We start from the raw sequence: 18,642 nt of genomic DNA, 5'->3' as shown, positions 1-18,642 counted from the left end.
GGCTCAGACAAAGACTCCTCATCTCTGAGGCTGGGAGAGAATTTTGTCCAGAAGAGTTTGATATATAAATATGAGTGTGGGGGTATCTTTGCAGACTAGTGGGTGGCCCTCTTTTACAAGAAATGAAATAAGGAAATTGATTTTCTCTTTCTCATTCAAAGTATCCGGAGGTCTTGACATTATGGGAAATATCCATCAGTAAGATGCAATTTCTTGGATGGAAAGTAACTTCAAATACAAAGCAATCTAAATCCCTCTAAGAGAAGCAATGGAAATGTTTACTTTATTATTCTTATCTGGTTTGATCTTTTTACTTGTTGTAATTTTAATTTTATTTGCTTGCTTAATGTAAACTGAGGGCAGCCTGGAAGGCCCCAAGGCTGTATCAGCCAAGGAATGAATATCAGTATTGTAGTGCTTGGTGAAGGAATTGCAAATCTCAAATTGTTGTATTGCAAATTTCATTATGCAACTATTTTTGCTTCTCAGCCCAGAACTTTGAGGAGCCCCTTGTAAAATGTACTTTGATGCCTCTAGGAAGGGTCTTACTGTATGCTTTGAAAGCTTAGTATCTGTCTGATTTGATCCATCGAGAGACTGTAGATTGGAGGCCTTCAAGCAACAATGAGGATATCTGACTTTTCTCTATTCTTGGTCCAATATAGATAGATTTTAAAACTCTTTTTCACATCAAATATATGAAGGTGATTTTCAAATGGATGTTGGAGTTAAGGCAAAACTAGGAGAAAGAAATTGATAAAATGGAAATGTTCATTTTGCTTGTATATAAAACCAAAAGATGGACTAAGCTCCATCTTTTCAAGGAAGAATTGGAGATAGAATTCTTTAATTGACAAAGCTACCAACTCATTTACTGTTAGCTGAAACTTCTGCTACAAGGTAGGAAATGGAAACAAATATAGTTAGGCCTCTAATAAAGGAGGTTTGTGAGAGTTTTCAAAATTAAGTGCTGCTATTTCACTAGGAGCTCCTCTTGTGCAGCAACGTTTAAGAAACTGGAGACAGCAGCATGACATTGGAGGAGAAGGATGAGACCAGAAAACTTGGATTAATAACCTCAAGAGTATATAAGAGTATACCTTTAGGCAACTGGGATTTAATCCTTTCTGGAGGCCACCCAAAAGAAACTGGAGGATGTATCTGACAAAAGTCATCTGGGGTGAATTTAGGCTGAGGGCTGTGCAGCAGGAGAACAAATCTAACAGAATATTGGAAGAGGATTAAAAACTGGGAATCTGATTTTCAAAAGTGCTGAGCACCCACAAATCCAGCTGAAGTAAACAGGAGCTGCAGGTGCTCAGGACCTCTGGAAATCAAGCTCAGCATTTTTAGAAATGTCACTAGTGAGAGAATAACTAATTACTGTTTCTTGAAAATGAGTTCCATAGCTGATAAAACCCAGTATTGATATTTTGTTTGTTTAACTATGGATTGCTATTGCTGCAGTTATTCTGGACTGTGTGGGAAGAAGTTTGCTTCAAGTACATTTTCAACAGTAAGTCATCCATCTAATGTAGATATCAGTAACAGCATGAGAGAAAATTGTATGCAAGGTGACATGGACATAAATAGGTAATGTTTCCCTTTAATTACAGGAAAATGAGCATAATAATGGCTAGATCTGATGAGAGAGAGAGAAGGTAGATTTTTTGAGATCTATGGAGCCTAGAGAAGTCAAGTGGGACCATTTCTTCAATGAGTCATAGAATATTTTCTGCTCTGGATCTTGCTTCACTTGCAAATTAAATACCTGGATAAGGCTCTGAAGGTGTGTGTGATTTTGGCTCTTATTCTCAGATTTATTTATAATTATAATTTTATTGACAGAGGATATGGAAGGGAGAGGGAAAATATGATATTTTAAATTAAGGCTGAGAATACGTATCAGTAATTTAAGGGTAAAAAAAAAGTAGGCATTTTGACATTTTCAAAACCAATTATTATAAACTTAGAAAATTCAGTGAACACGTTTAAATGTATTTTATGTAATGCACACAAACAACCTTAACTCTGCCCTATATAGTTTATAGTCATAAACACAGCTATGATTAAAGCAATTTTAGTGTTTGTGGTCCCAGATTAGATTACATTTATTTTTATAGACTTTTTTTTCATATCCCTTCCACCTTGTGGCATTGGCAGTTACTGACACAGTTTCATGACCTGGCAGAGTGAAGAGAGTTGTCATAGAGTGGGGTTCTGCTAATTTTTCTGATAATTCTTAGAGAGTGGTGATGAGTGATTAGTCTCCTTCCTGAATGCTAACGTGTGGAATCCCACAGGGAGCAGTCCTGTTGACCTTTCTGTTCAACATCTGTTATCCCATAAGTAGAGATCATGAGATGATATGGGCTATAACATATTCCCTATGCTCATGACACCTAGCTCTACATTTTCTCTCTTCTGACCCAGAAACTTACCCAGTGTCTGGCAAAAATTGGACACTACATGAAAGCCATTTGGTTGGAGTCCAATCTGGCAAGACAAAGGTAATGTTCATTGGCAGATGAAAATGCTTTGAGGACCTGGTGAAAGCTATAATTGTTCTACCATTTGACTGCATCTGCTCAACTGGTATCAAAATGGTTCACAATCAAGGGGGATCTTACTAGACTCCTCATTATTCCTGTATGTACAAGTCACATCAGGTAACAGAATAACCTTCTTTCACCTAAGGCTGACAAACAGACTTACTAGATGAAATTCAAGTCACTGGTTATCTTTTTTAAACAGTTACACTTGAATGGTCTAGGCATATGGTACTGAAAGCACTGCTTCACCATATCTAACTTACAAGTAGTCTGTGTTCCTCCAGTACACTGGAACTTATTCTCCCAAAGACTTAACACTTATGAGTGCTGGTGGCAGAGTGTTTTTGAAATTTAGGCTGTTCCTTAGAATTCATGCCTTGTGGAAACACAACTGTGGATAAATCTGGCCACTTTTAGAAGAGGCATCACTTTGCTCAGGCTTTTCAGTATGGTTAAATCTTTGTTTCCTAGCCCAGGTGAAAGGGTGCTGGCATCAGCAGAGTATGCTATTTGGTCTCGTACTGGGAATTTGAATCTCTCAGTGTAAGTTTTGTAATATGTTGATGGACACCAAATAAAGTGTGTAGTAATAATAAAGCTGACTAGAAATATCTTCTATTACACATCATGTAAAAGAATGTCAGGTGTCTATCTTAATGTACTTTTAATAAATACATTGAAAACCAACAGATTTGGACTAAATGTGGTTCTGCATCCAGATATGTTATTTGTCATTTATTGTTGCTAAATGGCATTTTTTGGCACCCATTGGTTCTTTTCCCAGGTGTGATTACTTCCTATTGAAATGGGGGGGGGGGAGGAGGAGGGAAAGCAGGATGAGTAGGTGAGCTTTGAGATGCTTTCTCCAGTGCAACCTGGTCCCTATTGTAGAAGAAAGATTCAGTTGTGCATGAAAACTTTCTCCTCCTTTCCCTTTCTTTTCCACTGTAATGCGCCACTGAGTTTCTGCTTCTGAGGCTCAAAAGAACCCCAACCCCAGCACAAACACCTCTGGGCAAATCTTACCCTTTGCATCTGTGGAATGATGCTCCAGTTGAGTCTGTGACAGGTAATAGCGGCAAAGAGTCCTGTGGCACCTTATAGACTAACAGAGGTATTGGAGCATAAGCTTTCCTGGGTGAATACCCACTTCGCCGGATGCATGTCAGGTAATGGAGTTTAGGTAAACTGAGATAAAGAATCTCTGATGGCTACAGAGAAAGCCAAGTAATTAAAAGGAACAAGGGAAAGAAATAAACTGAAAAGTAGTAAGAAGAAAAGTACTATATTACAGAACGGGAAGCAAAAAAGACAGGAAATTCATTTGAGTAAATTAGATAAGTAAGAGACAGAAAATAGACGTTAGATATATTAATTGAAGGAGAGTATTAAGATAGTAGTTAGAAGAGTAAAAAAGAAAACTCAGAAGACTTACATTATTCAAAGAGTATATGTTTGTTTCGTTTCTTTAGGACTCACCCTTGCTGTTATCTTTTCAGTAGGTTACTCTGATTCCAAACATCCGTAAGGTACGTGGCTATGTACAAATTTGACTTTTCCTTCTCTGTGACCAGAGTTCGGATTGTGGGTGGGTGGTATTTTATTCACTGTCTCCTATACTTTGGGTTGGATCTAAGGGGCGGGGCCCTGTACTTTCTTCAGCTTCCGAAGGCGAAAAAATGAAGTCAAGAAGAACCTGAGCCCTCTCCCTAAGGACTGAGCTCTCCAGCCGATAGCAGCCGGGATGCCGCCGGTGCCCTCCCAGAACCCCTCACTCAGGTCAGGGCAGAGCTCAGCTCAGCTGCTTTTAGTAACTGTACTGTAGTGACTCCTCTCCTGTTATTGGTTATTGGGTGTGACTAAAGATATTGGCGTGCACGGCTTTCCCCTCTTACATCCAGCGGTGCACTGCACCCGGTTAGCTCCCATCCCCTATGTACCTTTGCTCCATCGCACTTTCTGCTCCAGTTCGCCTCCACGGCCGACCCCGTCTCCTCTTTCCCCAGGGGCTCCTTTCCCAGCCACTTCGCCCCCTCGTAACCCCCTTCTCCCTCATCCGATTTCTCTGGCCGCCTTTCCCACTCTCACTCTCTGCTCTCCCCACCCCCTTCCCCTGGCTCCTCTCTACCCCCGCCTCTCGGGAGAGCCCCGGCAGCGGCTGCTGTGCGCCGTCTCTCTCCGCCCCCCTCCCTCGGTGCGTCCGCCCCTTGAGCAGCTGGGCTCGGTCCTCCCAGCGCGTCCCTGGCGCTTGGCTCCTCCTTGTCCTTCCTCGCGTGATTTTTATCGCACCCATTTTTGTGCCTTTATAAATAAATAACAATAATAATAAAAAATCTCCTTCCCACCCCGGCTGGGCGTCGATCGCCCGCGAGAAGTGGAGCCCCGCCACCCCCGCGGCAGGCAGAAGCGCCGCTCCGGGCCAGGCGGGGGCCCGGCAGGAAGACGCCGAGCCCCCACCCGTGACTCCAGCTCTTAGCGCGGCGATGGGGTAGGCGGATTGTATCCAGCAGCCGAGAGAAGAGCAGTCGAGCGCGGCGGCGGCGAGGCCCGCGCGGCAGCACCTGCAGCAGGAGGCGGCGGCGGCGGCGCCCCACACACAGCCCCCGCCATGGACCTCGGGCTGGAAGTATGAGCCGGCTACAGCTGCCAGCGGCTGGGGCTCGCGCGCACCCTAAAGGGTTTGCCCCCGCTCGGCGCTCGTGGGCGGCGGGGCTCCCGTCCCACACACCCAGCTTGTCTCCCTGCAGCCGGCCTCCTGCCCCTGGCGTCCCTGCGGCCGCTGGTTTCCGGGCTCGGACTCTTCCCCTGGCACCGGGGTTAGCGTAATCTGGCCTGGCTCCTTCTCCTAGGGTCAGTCCCGGCCCCCGGCTCTCTGTCTGGCCACCCCCTCAGGTCTCCGCCCGTTCCGCTGCCCCCTCCCAAAGTCCCTGGTCCCCCAGCTCCCTGTTCATTGCGCTTCGGCCCCCTTCCCGCGCGTCACTCTCCTTCCTCCCTTCTCCCCCCGCGGCTGCCCTCACGAGTGGGCAGAGTGTGTGTGGGTGAGGCCGGGCTTCCCCGGCCAGCCCCCTCCCCGGGGCGCTGTTGATTCATCCGGCAGCCCATTGATCCGCGTGCACTGACTTGTATGTATCGCTCCCCGCGCCAGCGGCCGCTGCTCCTGCCGCTGCCTCCCGGGCGAGCCCCGCGTCTCCCGTCGCGTGGCTGAGCTCCACCAAACATGTCGGCTCCTGTCGGGCCGCGGGGCGGCCCTGCTCCTCCTCCGCCTCCTCCACCTCAGGCCCCGCAGCCGGAGATGCCCGACCTCAGCCACCTCACGGAGGAAGAGCGGAAGATCATCCTGGCCGTCATGGAGCGGCAGAAGAAGGAGGAAGAGAAGGAGCAGTCCGTGCTCAAGTAAGGGCAGCCCCCTCCTTTCCTACCCGCTCAGGGCCGCAGAGAGGGCCGGGGTGGCGGTCTCGACCCCAGCCCCGGTGGTGTTTCGGGGACTGGGGGCTCGATTCTGTCGGGGCCCTAGCTGCCGTGGGGAGGGGGATGCTGATGGGGGTGTGGAGGTGAGGCCGCTCGGCTGTGGTATTTGCTCCATGTCCCTGGTGCCTTGCCCTCTCCCCCCAGCTCTCTGGGGGCAGGGGGAGGCGGCTGGCACCGGGCAGAGACTGGGGCTAGGTACCCAACATGGCCGCACAGGTGCTGCTGTTCTAACCCGGCGTGTGCAAGGAAAAGGGTCTAGGCAGCGGGGGAGCTGCCGGAGGGCGGGGGCGGGCTCGGTCCTGGCTTGTGTGCCGGGCTCCGAGCCTGTGGCGCGGCGTCGGGGCCGCTCGCCCGCACACCCCGGGCCGGAGATGTGGGGCCGGGGCCTAGGCTCTAACTGTCTCCAAGTGGGTTTGCAAGAGCCGCCATCTTCCTCCACCAGCGTCGCCCGCCCGCCCCGGCTCCGCGCCTCTCTCCTAGCTGAGAAAGCGTCTCCGCGGGGTGGGGACTCAGCCCCCGGCACCTGTGGTTCCCTAACACCCTGTCCCGCTAGCCACACGCCGGGCGGGGCCTGCAGGCTGCCAGCGGCCGAGACGCTGAGGAGGGAAGCACGTTTTTACAGCGGCTCTGTAACTTCAGCACCAGGGAGCTGTCCAGACCCGGGGGTGGAGGTGGGGGCCGTTTATGGCCCTGCTGTCCCTCCTCGTCTCTCCATCGCCTCCCTTCAGTCTGCAGACGGGTCCAGCTCTCAGCAGTTGTCAGGGATGGGGGCACTTGTCTCGGAAGGCTCTACATTTTAACGCATTTTTGTTTCTTCGAAGTGCAGCGGGAAGTGAAGGGTGCTAAGGAAATGCAAACTTTTTCTTGTAGTCTTCGGTGATTTTTACCTATCTACGGCACTTGGGGAGGGATTCAGATCTATTGCTTGCAGGTTAACGTGAAGACACTGGGTTTGTAATCTCGATCCGTACGGTTGTCCCATATGTCTACTTACCAAACACATGTAAACACTCATGAGAACTGCTTCCCTATCTGGTGAAAACACCACATTCACCTCTAATGATTTAGAAGTATAAAACCACACTATTATATACAGTATTGTGTGTGGAAATATGAAAAAGCCAGAAAAGAGGCAGCATAATATTTTTCACAGTATCAGCAGTTAAGGCAAAAAAGAGAGAACTGCATGAGTCAACACTGTCTCTTGACCATTGTGGTCTTCAACTGTTCCTTCAAAATCTGTAGCTAAAAGCTATCTCTGGGCCTTAACTCTTGGTCGGAAGTGTGTGTGTTCCAGTCATTGTTTAATTAGGAATATGTTAGTGGAAATTTAAACTATGGATATTCTTTAAATAACAGTTATAGAAGGCAGAAGAGTGCTCCACTTCTTAAATCCTTTTCATTGTCCTTCTGCTTTAAAAAATGCTTTAATATGTCAACATTTTGAAGAATACCAGTGTGAATTATACACTGGAAATCAAATTACATATCTAATTTTGTCATTCTAATTCTAAATAATCAAAAGTAATTCAGAGTATTAAATAGCTGACATTTTAATATTATATATTTCACACAATTGTGGCACCCAAATTTTAAAGTACTTAAAAGATTTGTTACATTTCTGAATAATATGGAGAATCAAAATAAAAGAATATACATTTTTAACTTAAAAGTTTTGTGTGTTTAAAAACATTAACAAGAAATGAAATTACAAGTTATTAATCAGAAGTATAGCTTCAATATATGAGAGTAGCATTAAAGATTAACAAATAATGCTGGCAACTTTGTTTTGGATTCGATAATATTTGTGATTTTAAAAATTACATTCACTGTAAGAAAGTAAGAATATCACTTTTTTATAGTGAAAAATCATGTATAATTCTAAAATCTAAACATGTTATGTGTATTTTAAATGTGATTGTGATCTATATGCATGAGGGGTCATCTAATTTTTTAGGAGTAAGGTTGTTACAAGGCTAAGAATTTCATAAATGATCACTAATGTGCATATTATAGGCAGAGTAATTTCCCAGTATTTTAAGAAAGGGAGAGGCTCCGACTAACATCAAATGGTTTAAGTGTAAGGATTATAAGTGTAAACAGATTTTCTATTTTTTTTTAATTTAAGTTTGCTCTGTTATTATCTGAGAACACAATCAGCACAGAAGGAAGTTTGGGGGGGGGGGGAGAATGCATGCAGTTAAAAAATAAAGTAAGGTGATACCACACCCTTCATTAGAACTTTGAGAGAAGCTATATGCATTCTATGAGGCTTAGTTTCTCATTGTTTTCACATGCAAACCTCCTATTGCTGGAGCTCTGTCAATTTATATCAGCTGAAGCGCTGACCCAATGTCTTCCCATTAAGGAGTGTTATTGCTGTAATTTCAGCTTTTCACTTGACACAGCAGTGGGGGGATGGTGTGCTAGAGGCTGAGAATTGTGTATAGGGTATTGGAAAGACTATATTGCAAAAATATGTATATACAGGATAGACTGAAACAACTATTTTATAGAAGTATTGTTGTCAATGGGAGTTAATAATAATTTACAAGACCTTGAGAAGTGATATGGTTTCAGGTAAACAACTTGTCAATGTTATTTTCTAAAGACATTTTATTTACTTTATTTAATGTGAAATATGCACTTGACAGTTTTAAAGCACTGTTTATTCTAAAAATGTTCTTTTTCTATATTTACTAGAAAAAAATACCATACAAAAACTTGTTGTGCTCTCTTAAGTAAATATTTTGCAGTTTAACCTTCTTGACAGGTATGTTCCCCAATTTCTAAAAGAAAACAAGAACATTAATACAACATATACATTTAACTGTTCTTATTGATATTATGCAGATAGAGCCAAATTCTACACTCCTTATTCAAGCAAAATTTCCATTGAAGGCAAACTTCTTTTGAAGTGAAATGGACTTTTGTCTGAGTAAGAATTATGGGCTGTATCATTCCATTCCATGAAAATATAACATGGGAGGGTAAAATTATGCTGGAAAGTCTGAGCTGACACTTGGAGAGGTCTTGTGATAACATTCTTATTAGAGAATCAAGGGGATATGAATGGATTTCCTGTAAACTTTGGGGGAACTTATGATGACTGAATGTCAGTCTGAGGGGCTAGCCCCTCCCTCCACTCTGCTGCTTTCTTCCATTCCATTTCAAGTTCTTGCATGGTGCCCATCACTGTGATATTTTAGCACTTTCCAGAAGTTCATTAAATAACGTGATTCGTATCTGTTATGTGGGCTATTTATTTTTATTCCTCCCCCTTTCTATCTCCAGGGGGAAATGTGTATGTCTATTAAAAATATAGATATATAATTTTTCTTCTCTCTACATGCGCTAATCTTTTTTGGAAAGTGAAGGTAGATGCTATAGAGTTTGAATCTGCAGGAGTTAATTTTGATAAGGTCAGCATGAACTCCTGCTGAGATTTGTTGGGAGAAGATGACATGTAAAGTGGCTGTTTACCAGATCTGCTCCCTTCTGGCAGGCTCTGTCTCCTAAAAGCACACAGCTGTAGCCATGCAGTGCTCTCATGGAGGAGGAGGGGTCAGGATACTGTGCTACTTCTACTCTGAGCCTCTCCTCTGGAAGTTTTGGTACTACTGGAGTTGGGTTTTTGTTTCTTTCTTCCCTGCTTTCTTGAATGTTGATTTGGTTCAGTGTAAGAGTTGCTGCAGCTGGCCCTTCATTAAGGCTATCATTCTATACTTAGCTAACTGTGTTGTTTGTTTTTTCCTAAATCAGCTATAGGCCTAAATTTGAGATTCTTTGCTTTTGCTGATTTGTGTTTCAACCTAAAGCTATTTAAACATATATTATTGTAATTTATTTGTGAGGCAATTTATCTTTACTAGAAACTAGAGTAATGTTTTAATATTGGACTGTCATTTTCTAATCTGGAAAACTGCACATTTTAAAAATGTTCCTTCCATAGAAAAAACATTTTGCTGTGATTTAACAAAAGTATTTCAATTAACAGGCAAAGTAAATGTAGTGTGGTTAAAAAGATACAAAGTTATTTAATTGACAGAAAAAGATTTTGAGCAATATTTAATATACATAATGTACTCCAGATGCAATAAATTTTACCTCTACAATTTATACAAGTTCATCCCAATTAAACTACAAAAATGCGAATGTTTTGAACCTCTGTTGTTTTAGGGACTTTGTGTAGAATTTGCATGATTTTTCATTTAAAATACGTATGTTCTGCATCTTTTTTCTAGTTTTATCCATGTAAGCTTCCTAACAGATTTTCAGGTCATGTTGTCTCTATATAAATGAATTTATGATCCCAGTCTTGCAAGGTCCTGAGTGTGCTCCAACGTCCACTGATTTGATTGGCATTGAGTGCACTTTGCAGGATTGGGCCCTATGTTAGAAAAAAATGCAAATTAACTTAAGTCTCTGTATGAATCTGACTTTTGTGTGGGAGGGCTGGCTTGAGGGGAGTGCTTACTGGGAGATCTCATAAAGCGTAGTAAGGTGGCAGCATTATTGCATGACAGACTAGGGAATGGTCCTTTAGGCGCATATGTGTGTGTCCAGCTTACCTTCAATGTCACCAGAGGTTGGCAGTTATTTCAGGTGACCAGTCTGTTATGTCTATAAAAACTAGGATAAAATGCTGTTCTCTGTAAAACCAACAGGAACAGGCTCTGAAAACAATGTACATTTCATTGTTTCAGAGACATATTGTAATCCTATTTTATAAATAAACTGAAATTAGGTGTTCATTCACATGGTGCTGAGTGGGGTGTGGGCACGATGAAGGGATTGGAAGAGGAAGTAGGTATGACTAGCACAGTGGACAAAAGATGATTTTCACAGCTGTGTTTTTTTGATGCAGTGAAGTGACAGCTAAGGAGGTCAGAGAAGAGGAGTTCTCAGTAGTCATGAGGAAAGATGATAAAGTGTTTAATGGCAGGAATGAAGTGACTTTGGAGAAGTAAAGGAAAAAATACTTAGGATTTAGCAGTAGTGTTGATGTGGGAGGAGACTGTTCCCTGAGAGTTCTAATCCTGATTTGCCAGTTTGTGGTCTTTAAAGTTACACAAACTATTTGTATGTGTTACTGCTATATAAAATATGATTAAAGCTTCCCTACCTCACTATGCAAATTGATTAGTTAGGATTTATACTATTTTTTTTAAAGATAAAAAACACGAAATGCTCGGTGTTTTGATTGTTGTTGGGGTGTATACGTATAAAGTGATCACTCTTTGTATGTTTTTTCTGAAGTGCAAGTATGAGGGATTCAAAATTTTTAAGATGATGTAAATCTTGAGGGCCCACTGATCTGAGTAATGCTAGCTCACGATTCTTGAAAATAAAACTGGTTGCCAAAGGGTAGAACAAAGATCCTTTGGTCCAAGCATGCATCAGACTTCCTGACTATTCAAAACCTCAGACTGTGGGGCAGCCAAGGAGGAGGCAGAGGGTTGCCTCTGGTGGAATCTCTGCCTCTTTCTCAGTGGCTCTAAAGATCTTGAGTTGAATGTAACTGAGCACTGTCTGAAATATGGGTGCTGTCATGGCTGCTTCCTTTTAGGAGTTGGGATACAGAGCCCTGGAAGGACAGAGTTGCTCTGTCATCCTTTAAAATATGGAGGGCTTTGTCTGTCCCACTGCTGAAGAGGCTTTCCCTCAAATGGGAGGTCCTCAATTATTGCCTGAATCTGTGTTGAAATTCCAGAGGACTGAAGCCAGAACTATCTTGTCCGGCTTATTTCAGTAGCCATGGTGTGACCTGCTGTATCATGTGTCCAGTGCAGTCTGCTGAGATGTTTGAGCAACCAGTTGGCCGTAAGTTATTTCAGCAACTCTTGTTGCTCCTTGAGTAACTGATCAACAAAATTAGACAGTTTATCCCAAATTAAAAACACATGTTGAGCAGTACTTGATAATTTGCTGCTTTCATTTGAAGGCTTGCTGAAAAGATCCAGTTTTTTGGGGATCTTTTTTCTTTGGGGTGACTTTTGTGGACTTTGATATTTTGTTCTCTCCTGTACTACTTGCACAGCAAGAGAGCCAGATGAAGGATGAGAGTAAGTGTTCAAATCCTTTGCAGGGACTTGACCTTCTGTCTGCTGTCTTAGAGGTAGCTGAGATGGAAGTAGGCCTATGCCAGATGGATTTGGCAGGTTCCAGCGGGCCATTGTTTATTGGCATGGCTAATTTCCCGGGTCTGTGTTAATGCAATATGTTTAAGAGCTTGTGGTGTTTTTCTTGAATAGTCTCCAGGGGAATGTCTAAGATTTTACGTGCACTTTAAGTACTTGAAAACTTTATTAATCTGCAAAGACAGATGTAGATGGATTTGCTGCCTCACCAAAAGAAGATGAAGATATTGCAGATGGGACTGGATACTCTTTCTCTGGAATATTCTTGTCTACTCTCTTCCTTTTTTTCTAAAAGATATGCTCTAGGAATTATTTTGGAGAATTTCTTTGGCCTGTGTTCTATAGGAGATCAGACTAGACGATCAGATTTTTTGAGGTAAATAATAACCTCGGACTATAGTCAACATTTCTTATTCAGGCAGTATTCCTATGATTTCATTATGTGTTTTGCCGAATATAGAGTGAAGGATGGAGCATACAGTTTTGTTTTTGTTTACTTGTGCCGTACAACATATGAAGATTAATTTAAATGTAGTGTCTTGAAACAGTGGAAAATAGAAAGTATAGGAAGAAGAAACTTGAGTGATGAAGGACCTGACACTCTTTTTCTCCTGTCTTTTTTGTTTCTTTTACTCTCTGCTTCTTTTCTGTTTGATTATTCCACTTGCCTGTGCCACCTCTTCCTTCTTTCTGTAAAGTTACTATCCCCCTTTTGGATGCTGGATAAATAGTAGTAGTAGTGGGGTTACTTCCTGTCAGTGACTAAGCAGAATGTGTTTGTAGATGAAGGCAGACTCCAAACGGGTAGTAGTGAATAGGAATAGGGAGTTGATTTTACCTCTCTATACAGTGTTGGTGAGACCAGTACTGGAATAATGTGTACAGTTCTAATGTCCACATTTTTAAGTTAAAAAATTGGAGAGGATACAGAAAAGAACCACGGCAATTTTTTGAGAGCTGTAGAAAATGCCTTATAATGAGAAACTTAGAGTTAAATCTGTTTAGTTTATCAAAGAGAAGATTGAGAGGTGCTTGATTACAGTGAGTATGTACCTTCATAGGGAGAAAATACCAGGTAGTAAAGGGCTCTTTATTCCAACAGAGAAAGGCATAACAAGAACAAGTGGCTGGAAGCTTAAGCCAGACAAATTCAAATGAGAAATAAGGTACAAATTTTTAATAGTGAGGATGATTAACCATGGAAACAAACTACCAAGGGAAGTGATGGATTCTCCGCCATATGATGTCTTCAGATTAAGACCAGACGTCTTTCTGCACATTATACTTAGTCAAACCCAAGTTATTGGGTTCAATACAGGGGGAACTGGGTGAAATGTACTGGGCTGTGATATACAGGAGGTCAGACTACTTGATCTCATGGCCCCTTCTGGCCTTAAACTCTATGAATCTATGAGTAAGATAATTTAAAACCTATGAAAACGTTGAAAGCTTGATTTTTTGCATTGAAACTAAAGCCTAATTACAGTATATATTGTAAGTTCTAAATTGTACAGAACAAAACTGTCAGTCTAACCTGATTTAAAAAGAGTATTTTTCCCCAGACCACTTTTAAAATATTTGCAGTGAGCTTTCCATTTTCTTTCCATAATGAGAAGAAAAAAGTAATAAAAGGGTTCTAACTTTGAATTTTAAGACAGTGGGATTACTTATGTGTAAAGTTATTCATGTGCATAAACCTTCATTCTGCACTTCAAAGGCAGGCACAAGAGCTTCCTGGTGTGTTTTTTGTTTTTTTCCCCCAGACTGGGTGCCAGCACCCCCTTCTGGCATGCTTGAAGTATTACAGAATATTGAGAGCAGAGTCACATAAAGAAGGTGAATGTTCCTTGGTGCACTTTTGTTAGCTCTCCTTTTCTGAAAGGCTGTTTGCCTTTGTCTGTTTCTCTCCCCTCTAACTCAACTGCCGTTCTGACACTGGGAGGGTCTGTCAGAATGATTTTAGAGGAACTGGAGAATTTTCCTGTTTTTTAGTGGTGTGGTGGTTTTTTTTTGTTGTTGTTTTCTTTTGCTTCCAGCTGTTGAAGTGGGGCCCAGGATTCAAATAAAATGAGCCTTTGCACCGACTGTGCTCAACATGTGTGCAGCTACTCCCTCCCTCATCAGTAGTACTGGTAAAGGCTATTTGAGGAGATTAGGGGTTGGTTTTTAAAGTAGAAGCTAGCTTTACACATATGGAGAGGTGACGGAAAATGCTTCTATGCCGTCTTTTCATTTCCCTGATTCTGGGGCCAGCTGGAGGCTGAAACAGCTCTGATGTAATTTAGAGCAGCTTCAGGTCTCAATGGCTGCAGTGACAAAGCATCTGGGAAAGAAAGACAGAAAAAATATAAAGACAAAACAAACAATACAAGCAGTAAACAGTGGTTACTTCAGATACAATCTCTTCTGTATTTCTTTCTGTGGAGAGCTTTCAGCAGAGATTACACCTTAAGAGTGGAACCTCTTCTGGTGGGGACACTCTTCTCTAGGTAAGATAAGACCAAAATCAGTAGTGAGTCCAGTCTCAGTGAGTCTCAGTTGTCTCATAGATAACAAAAACAGTTTATATGTAGGCAAAGGAATGTCATTTAAAGGTTGTTGAATCCTGTTTGATTTATCATGGGTAATATAAACAGTTTATAAATGGGTAAAGGTGAGTGTTCTTAAATAAGTACTATGAAACCCCCCCCCCCCCAAAAAAAGAATTTAAATTGGTTACTTAAAAGAAACCATGAAAAGTAGTCTTCAGATGGACAAATTAATGAATATTAAATTAAATTAATGAATACTCAGATAGACCCAGGCAGACTGCAAAGAGCTACAAAACGATCTCTCAAAACTGAGTGACTGGGAAACAAAATAGCAGATGAAATTTAATGTTGCTAAATACAAAGTGATGCACATTGGAAAACATAATCCCAACTACACATATAAAATGATGGGGGCTAAATTAGCTGTTACCACTCAAGAAAGAGATCTTGGAGTCATTGAGTGGATATTTTCAGAGAACTATCCACAATGTGCAGCAGCAGTCAAAAAAAAAAAAGGAACAGAATGTTGGGAATCATTAAACTAGGAATAGATAATAAGACAGAAAATATCTCAGTCTCTATATAAATCCATGGTATGCCCATATCTTGCATACTGCATGCAGATGTGGTTGTCCTATCTCAAAAAAAGATATCTTGGAAAAGGTGCAGAAAAGGGCAACAAAAATTATTAGGGGTATGGAAAGGCTTCCCTATGAAGAGAGATCAATAAGACTGGGACTTTTCAGCTAGGAAAAGAGACGACTAAGGGGGAATATGATAGAGGTCTATGAAATCATGACTGGTGTGGAGAAAGTAGATAAGGAAGTGTTATGTATTCCTTCTCCTAACACAAGACCCAGGGGTCACCAAATGAAATTAATAGGCAGCAGGTTTAAAACAAACAACAAAATATTTCTTCATACAACACACAGTCAACCTGTGGAACTCTTTGCCAGAGGATGTTGTGAAGGCCAAGACTACAACAGGGTTAAAAAAAGAACTAAATAAATTCATGGAGGATAGATCATCAATGGCTATTAGCCAGGATGGGCAGGGATGGTGTCCCTAGCCTCTGTTTGCCAGAAGCTGGGAATGAGCAACAGGGAATGGATCACTTGAGGATTAGCTGTTCATTCCATCTGGGGCAGCTGGCATTGGCCACTGTCAGAAGACAGGATACTGGGCTAGATGGAAGGAAGATATACCAGGCCTGAACAAAAGTAATAATGGTCTCCCTCCATACTGGCCTTGACTCCCGTGGTTCCCCAGATTTCTTCTGATTCCTGTTCATCAACCCTGGTTCCTGCCAGTCTTTCAAGACTTGATTCATCAGGGCACTTTCACTCATGGAGACCTTCAGCATCTGAGATCTACTGCCTAGAATCTGAATGTTCTCCCTTTCTAGACCAGGTCTGTTCCTAATACTAGTATATTTCTTGCTCAAATTCTAAAAACCTTCAATGAATCATGCTTGTAAGGAGATTTGGAGACTGTGATCCTTTTGATGTGTATGACTATGCATCTCTACCAGAGAGAACTTGGAATTCCTCCTAGATGGCTTCAGTTTGGGTTTGAGGGGGAAGCTTGAGTCGTAAGATCTGAGATTTCCAGTCCCATCTGGATCACCCTGAATATGGACGTTGGACTATAATTAATGCTGAAAGAACTCTTTGCAACTACAAAGCTCACCATCTCTACTATGAATCTGATCTCATAACTGTACCCTTGTCTGTATGTGTACTGATCTTTTGACCAATACACTTCTTTTTTTTAATAAATTTTAGTTTAGTTAATAAGGACTGGCTGTAAGCTTGTATTTGGGTAAGATTTGGAATATTCATTAACCTGGAAAGTAATGCGTCCAATCCTTTGGGATTGGTAGAACTTTCTTATACGATTAAGATTTTCAGTAATCCTCATCATATTTGACTTGGGTGTCTGGGTGGAAGCCTAAGGCTGGATTGCTTTATGGGAACTGTGTTGTTGGCTTCTGGATAACCAGTAAGGTATTAGAAAAAGCTGTTTTGTGCTGGCTTGGTGAATCTAAGTATTGGAATATCCACCAGCTTTGGGGATTGTCTACCCCATTTTTCGCAGTTTGCCCTAACTGAGTAATCTCGGAGTAACTCCCTGGGACCACGCTCACAGTTCTGTCTTGCTAAGGAAAGCCGCCTACTCACCATTAGAGAGTGGTGAGTGGATATTTCAAGCCATAGGCTAGAATAATACGGATGAAGCTAGTCCCATCTCTAGGTTAAATGTTATAAATACAGGAGATAACTTTTCATTTCGATTCCTCCTCCTCCTCCTCCTCCTCCAATAACATTAAGGAAACAGTTTGTTAAGATTGTGACACAAATTTACAACAACCAGCAGTTCAATTAAGACTGTCATTTCTCTCCTTAGCTCACATATTGTCATTCTCTTCCCCCCCCCCCCCAGCCTCTAATGTGATAGAGATTTAAACTTTGGATGTGAATGGCTTGCTTTTTATAAGTTGGTCATTGCCTTAACACTACCTTAACATTATTTATGTAGTTATTTATCTATATTACCTATACACAGCTTTTGACAGTCTGTTTCTGTAAATTTAACATGAATATTTCTGAATTGATTCTAATATCTGCATCATCTAAAGGCTGAATTCAGCACTGTGGACATTTAGAAAAACTTGTATCTGCTGTCTTGTGTGGCATGGAAATAAAATGAATTTTTGCCAGATCAGGCCATCAGACAGCTGGTTGGTTTTTTTTTTTTTTTAAATTCAGAGTGCTTTCATTAATTTGGTTAGTCGTGATTATGATTCACTTCATTCTGTGTAACCAACTGCTGCACAGTAAGTGACAGTTGAATTATACATTACCTAAGAGTTAGAAAAATAGCATCCTATCATATTAAGAAGGCTGAGAATTACATTCTACTGAACACTGATGTCTTGAATCAACAAGGATTTTCATTAATAATTTTTATTTTTCTCATGAGTGATGATATAATAGACGTGAAAGATAGCTACAAAGAGTCTAAGCTATTCAAGAATAAATATTACCTTTTATTTTTGTGCAGAGAATATTTGATTTTGCTTTGGAATATTTTCACTGCTTTTTGCAATCTCTCATTAATTGACTTGTAAAATTATATCAGTATCTGCAGGGGCATTGCTAATAATTTGTTTCACATACAATACAAGCTGCAGATTCACAGATCTAAATATACCAGAATAGGAGACCTTCTCTCAGCAGTCATATTTTCTGAAGTCTGTCTATCTGGCATTGGAAGAGCATTGTCAGAGTAATTCTGTTACCTATCACCTTAAATAGATGTTTGAAAATATTAATTGTAAATACAGATTAAGGAATGTATGGAGAATCAGTGGTTAAGAAGCTTTAAAATAAGCCAACCCCTCCTCTTATTTGAAAAAAGCTATATTTCTCCCTAGTATCTATGTATTGCAGACCCCTGTGGAAATGGATCTGGGGATCATAGTTGATCACAAGCTAAATATGAGTCAAGAGTGTAACACTGTTGCAAAAGAAGCAAAACATCATTCTGGGATGCATTAGCCGGAGTCTTGTAAGCAAGACAAAGTAATTCTTCGGCTCTACTCCAAACTGATTAGGCCTCTGCTGGAGTATTGTGTCTGGTTCTGGGTGCCATATTTCAGGAAATAAGTGGACAAATTGGAGAAAGTCCAGAGAAGAGCAACAACAATGATTAAAGGTCTATAAGACATCTCTGATGAGGGAAGATTTGAAAAAAAATTGAGTTGGTTTCTCCTGGAGAAGAGGAGACTGACAGGGGACATAATTTTCAAGTACATAAAAGGTTGTTACAAGGAAAAAGGAGAAAAAATGTCCCCTCTGAGGATGGGACAAGAAGCAGTGGGCTTAATTTGCAGCAAGGGCGGTTTAGGTTGGCCATTAGGAAGAGCTTCCTAACTGATGGGGTAGCTAA

At 41.6% G+C, this 18,642-nt stretch overlaps 1 protein-coding gene across 20 annotated transcripts in view; it reads left to right on the top strand.

Annotated features, from left to right (window-relative positions):
* Positions 1-4,804: 4,804 nt before the first annotated feature.
* The window catches only part of RIMS2 (regulating synaptic membrane exocytosis 2), a 737,938-nt gene continuing 724,100 nt past the window's right edge, over positions 4,805-18,642 (top strand). For 6 of the 20 annotated variants that reach the window (XM_074943967.1, XM_074943973.1, XM_074943969.1 and 3 more), the window contains exon 1: positions 4,806-5,945. In XM_074943967.1, coding sequence (XP_074800068.1) covers positions 5,770-5,945 — 176 coding nt within the window. In that variant the 5' untranslated portion in view covers positions 4,806-5,769. Of the gene's footprint in view, positions 5,946-18,642 lie in introns of all 20 variants that reach the window. The other 14 variants (XM_074943991.1, XM_074943992.1, XM_074943978.1 and 11 more) reach the window with 8 other exon arrangements.

The sequence above is a fragment of the Natator depressus genome, chromosome 2, assembly GCF_965152275.1.
Source record: "Natator depressus isolate rNatDep1 chromosome 2, rNatDep2.hap1, whole genome shotgun sequence".
NCBI classification, from domain to species: domain Eukaryota; kingdom Metazoa; phylum Chordata; order Testudines; family Cheloniidae; genus Natator; species Natator depressus.
Note: the sequence above shows the minus strand (reverse complement) of the source record. Positions and strands in the feature narration are given on the sequence as shown.